At 41.1% G+C, this 7,351-nt stretch overlaps 1 protein-coding gene and 1 long non-coding RNA gene across 2 annotated transcripts in view; both read left to right on the forward strand.

Moving 5' to 3' along the window:
• LOC125181943 (uncharacterized) overlaps positions 1-2,401 on the forward strand; it is an 86,223-nt gene extending 83,822 nt beyond the window's left edge. The window contains exon 3 of the long non-coding RNA XR_007160617.2: positions 2,242-2,401. This is a non-coding gene — a long non-coding RNA (uncharacterized lncRNA). The remainder of the gene's footprint in view (positions 1-2,241) is intronic.
• A 4,250-nt stretch (positions 2,402-6,651) lies between these two features.
• The window catches only part of SPOCK1 (SPARC (osteonectin), cwcv and kazal like domains proteoglycan 1), a 289,273-nt gene continuing 288,573 nt past the window's right edge, over positions 6,652-7,351 (forward strand). Inside the window, exons 1-2 of the mRNA XM_066977321.1 lie at positions 6,652-6,879; positions 7,184-7,351. Coding sequence (XP_066833422.1) covers positions 7,184-7,351 — 168 coding nt within the window. The 5' untranslated portion in view covers positions 6,652-6,879. The remainder of the gene's footprint in view (positions 6,880-7,183) is intronic.

Consider the following 7,351-nt stretch of genomic DNA (forward strand, 5'->3'; position numbering starts at 1 on the left):
GTCACTATGGGTAAGGCATTTTCCTCCCTTTCAATTCATGCCCCTAAGAGTATTTTTAGGTTTGGGAGTTATTTTTCTTTGTTGTTATAATCCTGTAATCATAGAGAGTTCAGTAATTAAAGCAGGGGAACATGTCCTGAATTCTTTTAAAACGTGTGTCCATTTTCTGACCAGCACGTGGTCAGAATACGTTTGCAGAATACTGTCCCTGGCACAAGGACCCACTTAAAGCAAAATGCTCCACATGACTGAAATGATTGTTCATAGCAGCAGGACCATTTTGCTGGACTAGGGTCTGCCCCTGCTATTCTTGAGCAGTGACCGTACTGGGGTAGTTACAGCAATACACGGCCTGTAGTGGATCTGAGCCAATCTGTGTCACCTCCAGTATCCTAAGGCCTGAAAATGATTCTGAGAATCAAGTACACAGAACCCTATTGCTGCATCAGGGACATGCAGTCCTCATTTTGCAATTTTTGTGCAGCCATCCTAGGTACTGGCAGACACCAATGCTAACCTCATTTTGCACCTTTTACCTCCCTTTCAACTATTGCCACACCTACTGGCTCTCTTCCTTCTCCACCAAAACACTTCAGCTTATGCATGCTAACTTCAAGGGATTTGGTGCCTGAGCAAAATAGCATTTGGTTTTCCATAAGGGTTCAAGTTATTGCAGAAGAGAATCATCAGCTTCCCTAGAGAGCTTAAGCTTCATGCCTAAAATATAGTGGCAGAGAAAGAAAATTGTTTCTCTGCATTATCTGAGAGTATTGCATTCTAGCACATTCTTAATATTATTCCCCATAGGAAAATACTGAAGCCGCAAAGACTGAGAAGGGTTTATGAGTATGCAAACCATTACAGCTCCTCTGTGGCTCATCTTTATTGTCTTCATCTTTATACATCAATACTTTTGTTTTATTTTCTTTAATGAAAAGAGGGTTTAGCAAGAGCTGGAAGATTGTTTGGTACAATAAATCCCCAGTTCTTGTTGTTTTCACACAAGTCATCAAATTAAAATATGATGTTAACCATATGTAACTGGGCTGATGCCAGGACTGGCCTCTGAAGTTGCAAAACATTTTGGGACTCTTTGCCCACGAGGCAGCACTGCTTCCAGACTGTCTCGGTATTCTCCAGGAAAACTGCTACTTTTTTAAGGATCTCAGTATGCGTTTATATGAGCTCAGTGTGTGTTTATATGAGCAAGAGAAAAGCATTATAGGAAGAGTGAAGAAAATGAAAAAAGAAAGGGAAGTGAAAGAAATGATCATAAAGAACCATAAAGGGCTCAAAAATATGAAGACTGCATATAAGACTGTGGTAGAGAGAAAAAAAAAAAGTAGCAAAAATAGGCAAAATAGAGATAATTTAAAAATTAGAAAAGTATACCATGGGGAAAGAACAAGCACACATGAGACTTCTCTTTTATAGGAATGCAAATTTAATTTTTGTATTTCAGCCATTAATGATGCTCCATCTTCCATGCAAATTTAATCTCTGAAATCTGTGTTACTGGTTTTGTTTTTGTTTTTTATTGTTTGATATCGTGGCATCTCACAGATATGTAAAAGAGGATCTTACCATGCTCAACATTGAACAAGCCTATGTGATATTCCACATGATCTCCAAACATTTATTTCTGTACATATATATTATAGAGAGGGTTTGAGGTAACTCTCTCCAGTTGCTTGACAGTGGTAAATCTTGGGGAAATAGTTTTCAGGCTGAACAGAGTTAAAAAATTTCACATTCTAACAGAGTATGAGGTCTGAGGAGAAATTTAATTCTAATGACCTTTTCTGACTGAAATGAAAGCTGCATGGGCAGAGTGAACTCTGGCATTAAATGGTGAGACCTCTCCACAATATTTAAGTTAACCAATTTTTGTGATGGAATTCCTTGTAAAAGTTCCAGTAGTAATAAAAGCAACTATAAAATAAGGTTGTCAGTTTACAAGATACTCTGTGAAATAACATAAAATGGCCTTTGTCAGGATGACCATACCCATTAGAAAGATGAGAAAGTGAAACAATTTGTCAAATATGCAGGGATTATCATCCCATTTTGCATACATCATTAAAAATGCATAGTTGTTAAATTGGTAAATGTTCTGATATGACTTGAATAGACTGATATATGTGGATAAAGGGTTTTGTTGCTGTTGTTAGTTTTTTTTATGTTAGTCTGCAGGTCCTGAGCACAGTAATCACAATGTTTATTGTGCCTCTTCTTTTGTAGGTCCTTTGTGGAGTCAATAACCTTCAGAAAACAAGCCACAGTGGCTAGGATAGACTTCTGTTCTGAGGCATCATTCAGAAGAACTTGTTTCTTTTTACTGATGACAGAGTAAATCGTGGATTATTAGAAGAGAAGACAGAACTTAAAAATTGTGAATAACTGCCTCAGTCTAATCTTTCAATTTAAATGTAGTCTTGTCTTTGGTTGTACGTTTTTTGTGAATGCAAGTCTTTTCAATTTTAAAAGTATTTTTCTCTTCTAGACACCTGTAGGCAAGATAGCTTTGCAAGGTGAGAAAAATTCAGTCCTGAAATCCACCTCCAACTTCCAGAGCTGATAAGCGATTTTATTTATTCATTATTTATGTTGTTCTTTTGCCTGAGTCATTCTGTTTCTCCTACACGTCCACCACAAGTTATGATCACCTTTTATTTTTTCCCAGGACTTGCTAGTATTTCAATTCACTTTATTTTGGGATATTACAACTAATACAGCCTAGCAAATAGATTACAGAACATGTTGTAAGATCTTTCCAGTCAATGGATGTTTTCTCTTACACTGAACCCCCCAATGTTGAGGTTCAGAAGGACAAGAACATGGGGAATTGCACAAACTGCAACATCTCCAAAGTAGGTGGTGCCACTTTATCTGCTAGAAAACCATTTTCCTGCCACATGATATACATGCAGCATTCTTGTTGCATGCATTTATTAAGTTTCTGCAAAAATTCAGACTCCGTTGCAATAAAACATGGCTGATTTATATACAGAAGAAGCTGGGAGCAGAGACAAATAAAGAGGTCAAACCAGAACTTGCATTTGCAGTATTTTTAGAGAAGAGGAATTACAGTCTATTGTAAAATGGACAAATGTCTCAGTAACTTTGTATAAGCCAACAATCACTTACCACACAGGTTAAAATAGTTTTTCTGCACAATTGCCCAGCAGAGCTAACAAAGCTGAATCTGCAGTCCTGAGAGTCAGAGGAGGAAATAAAATCCCTGTCTATTAAAAAGATACAGCAGTATATGGAAGATACAAAGAGATGTTAAATGAAGGTCTGTGCCACTCAATGTACATTTTTAGTGATATATTTTTAAATCCAGTTAAATTATAAGAGCAGAATTTTCCTAATCCAGTAATAAAGGACTCTGGTACAGAGTAGAGTACAGAAATGCCTTTTAACCATTTGTTACTGTAAAGATTTTCTTTCTTGAGTAAATGTTTTTAAAAAATGAAGTCAGTGGAATTGTGCCTCACAAGAGGAGGGGAAAAACCATTAATAAACGTCCACAGAAGATTTTCAAGGCTCTACAACAAAGGCTGCAGCCACTGCCTTAAGAACTATGGAAGCAATAAAGTAGGTGAAAAAGTGAGTTTTGCTGCCATGCAAGTATAACTGGGGGAAGTAGAATCCTTTACATTACAACATTTATATATTCCTGTTGGCTTTACCCTACTGGCTATGCAACTGGTTGCTACTGGTTGATGTGGGACAAGTTCAGTGTAGCTTTAGGGTAGAAAGGAGTGGCTGTCTAGGTTCTCCAGGTATCATCTTTGGTCTAGGGGGAAGTTAACATGTTTTGTTTATGTTGCCCACAAGACTGGTGCTGAAGGCTTTCTCTATTAACTGTAAGTCCCGAAGTGCCCTATTAAGATGACTATATCATTCCTCTGCATGGGGAACTAACTTAAAATGAGATCTGGCCCTTGATTCCTCTGTGTGCGAAATGCTTTCTGCACCAGAAGATTCTGCTTCCAGAACAGATCCTGAACAGGCTGCGGCATGGGGAATCTGGCTGGCCATGGTTGTAATTGCAACTTCTAATCAAATGTTTTACACAGCTTGGGTGAATCAGCAAATAATATCAAAAATCAATATCGTGCCACTTCTTACAGCTGCAAGCATGGTAAAAATGTTTATTAAGTTTTCAGTAGTTCTAACTGGGAAGAAAGGAGCTTTTTACATCCAAAATACCAAATAGTTGGTATCCACCGTAGAGAGATTTCTACTATTACATTCTTGGATCAGAATTAGAGGTAATTGTAGCACTGTCCAATGATAAAAAACAGCTGACAGGGGTGTTTCAATTCTAGTCATGGATGATAAACAGCTTGGAGGTGAAATGCTGCAGCTGCTGAATGATAGAGATTGCTATCAGGGTTAAAGAGGAAGCCTGTGTTTTGCTGGATCAAGAAAGATTAGCCATGTTTTGAATATGGGATTATGAAGTAATTAAATAAATGAAGACACATTTCTGACAACTATTACAAGTAAGAATGCGATTACTCAGTTTACACACAATGCTTCTGTAATTTATCATTCAGGTCTTTGACTGGCAAGCGTATTAACCTGCTTCATACTAAGTGAAGTCAACTGTACTGAACTGTGTACTCAATTTGGCCTGCTGTGCTAACAAGTGTGATTTACAGGAGTGAACTAACTGCTGATATAAATATATAAAAGGTGGGAATAAATATAATATATATTTATATTAAATATTAAATATTTAAATTATAATTATAATTATATTTATATATTTATATATTATATATTATAATTATAATTTAAATATTTAAATTATATTAAATATTAAATATATAAAAATTTGGTGGGAAACAGTGTTCTGCTGCTCTCTACTCGCCTGGGTCAATGGAGGATTAAATTGATCTGACGTCCAGTGGGATCAAGAAAGTAGTAATGAGTGTATCTACATAAAACTGGTAAGCATGGATATAGTCCCTTGCACATAAAAATCCTCAAGTATTTATCAGATAGGGTGGTTTGGTTTGGCAGAGCTCAAATGCAGCAATGTCTTAACTTCATGAGTCAAATGGAGCTGTATATAGCTGAATGGCAATAGATTGCTGTAAAGCTCACTGGGGAAATTTCTTAACCATAAGATTTAAGATGGTGCAAGAGCTTTAATGTCTGTGCAGAGAAGACAAATTCTCTGTTGTTAAAAGCCTTACAGTAAAGACCATACAGGAGGAAAACAAACAAACAAACAAACAAACAAACAAAAAACCTTTACGGTACTCTGTTAATCTAATTAAGAATGGAGAAAGCTTAAGTTCACCCTTCCAGGAGGAAGTTATATAAACCTTATCTGTCACTGAAACTAACCGAACGATATTGGAGTGAAACCCTGGACAACCTTGAGAAGAATGGTATAGTCCAATGTAGAAAGGAAGGTGGAGCAAGGTGCTTAGATATGGATTTACATCCAAATCTGCAGGGCTTTGCTTTGGATTTCTTCTATTTGTTATTTTTATTGGGTTATATTTTGCCCTCCTGCAGGCATATAGCTTTCATTAGATTCTATGTGCATCAAGGGGAGAATGCAAGATGGGATGCTTATATGGGTATATGCTTGTTCTCTACTGTTAAAATTAATAAACCCTCATTGGTTGTTTTTTTTCAGTCCCAGTGGCTTTTGTTGTGGTTATGTGGTATTTAGGAACTGTATTTAAAATCAGACCTAGGAACAGAACTGTATACTGAGTTCAGTGCACAGATGCAACAGCAAAATATTAATAACCTTGACCCTCTCTTGTATTCCTAAAGAAACCAACTGTTTGAAAAAGTGGAATTAACCCTGTTTTCAGCTTCCTGGGAGAGAAAAGATGATATTTACAAGACAGCTTAAATAACTTCCCTATTTCCTACCCCTCAAAATGTTCAAATTAAGAGTAGGAAGAGTGCCTTCCTCACAGGTTTTGGGGATGGATTATGGCAATGACCGATGGCTTGGGCAGTGCAAGGTCTACCTTCACTACCCGTTGTATGGGGGCAAAAAGGTCTTCACAGTGTGGGGCGAGCTGACACAGGGAGGGGGAGCTCTTTGCCAAAACGAATTATGAAGTCTGGGATGACTTTCATGCCTTTGAAATGTCATTACTTCCAGATATTATGAAACCATTGACTCTAAATAGTCATGTACTACCCAGGGCTTATTACAGCTGGTGTTTGCAGGGCTTTTGTTTGTTTATAAAGGGCGGCTTTATGGCTCTGGAACACATCGGGGTGCATCAGGAGTGAGACTTCACTGTCAGTCTCTGTGATGGTGCTACCCCCAGCATCCCCACGGATGCCTCCCCAGTTGCCTCCTCACGACCTGAAGCAGATCAGCAGAATTTCCAGGCCCTGCGTAACGCCCCTGCGGCGCACTCATGGGGCCTGCTCCCCACTCTCCGCAGAGCGAGCAACCCTGCTTCCTTGCTGACACATTTGCTTCGCCGGGAGGGAGCCAGGAGGGGATTTTGTATCCCTTCCCCATCCGTGAAGAGGTTTGGGGAGTGATCCTGGACCAAGAGGTCGATACAGGGAGTGAGACGGTGACGGTCAGTGACGGGAGGCGCCTCGCCCTGCCCGTTACCTCAGCAGCATCCCGCCGCCAGAAGATGTCGCCAGACCTCGGCTCCTGGCTCGCGCAGAGCCCGCAACCGCTCGCTCTCACACACACACGCACATAGACACACATACACACAGCCGCACACGCCCGGAGCTGCTGACGGAGCCTAGCGGGGGCTCGCCGGCTCTCTCCGACCCGCTGTCCGAGCAGCGGCAGCCGCGCAAAGGAGAGGAGGCAGCGGCGCCCGCCCTGCTCGGAGCCGCGGCTGGCGGCACTGCCCGGAGGTAGGGGCTTCGTCTCAGCCCTGGCACCCAAACTTCGCGGAGCCAGCGCTGGCTGCTCCCGCGGGAGGCTTTGCTGGGGTGTCATAAAGCTTTATTTTCCCCTGGCTGGTGTCTCTGCCCGGCCGCGGGTGAGCTGTTTTGTTTTTATTGCCGTCGCTCCCCGCCCCGCACGGCTGGGCGGGCAGGGTGGGTCTCAGCGGAGCTGGTGGCTCCGCAGGCAGAAGTTGGCCAGGGGCGTGAGGGGAGAAAAGGCCGAACTTGGGTGCCCTCAAACTTCCCCGCTCGAGGAATCCTCTCCTTGCAGATGTCGGGGGTGCTGGTCCTCGCTGCCTGGTGCTTCCTGCAAGTGGAGAGCCGGCATCCCGAGGTCATCACGAGTAGCAGCAGCCGTGGCAATTTCCTGGACAACGACAAATGGCTGAGCACCGTTTCGCAGTATGATAAAGACAAGTACTGGAACAAATTCAGGGAT

This window comes from Anser cygnoides, chromosome 14 (genome assembly GCF_040182565.1).
Source record: "Anser cygnoides isolate HZ-2024a breed goose chromosome 14, Taihu_goose_T2T_genome, whole genome shotgun sequence".
Classification (NCBI taxonomy): Eukaryota; Metazoa; Chordata; class Aves; order Anseriformes; family Anatidae; genus Anser; species Anser cygnoides.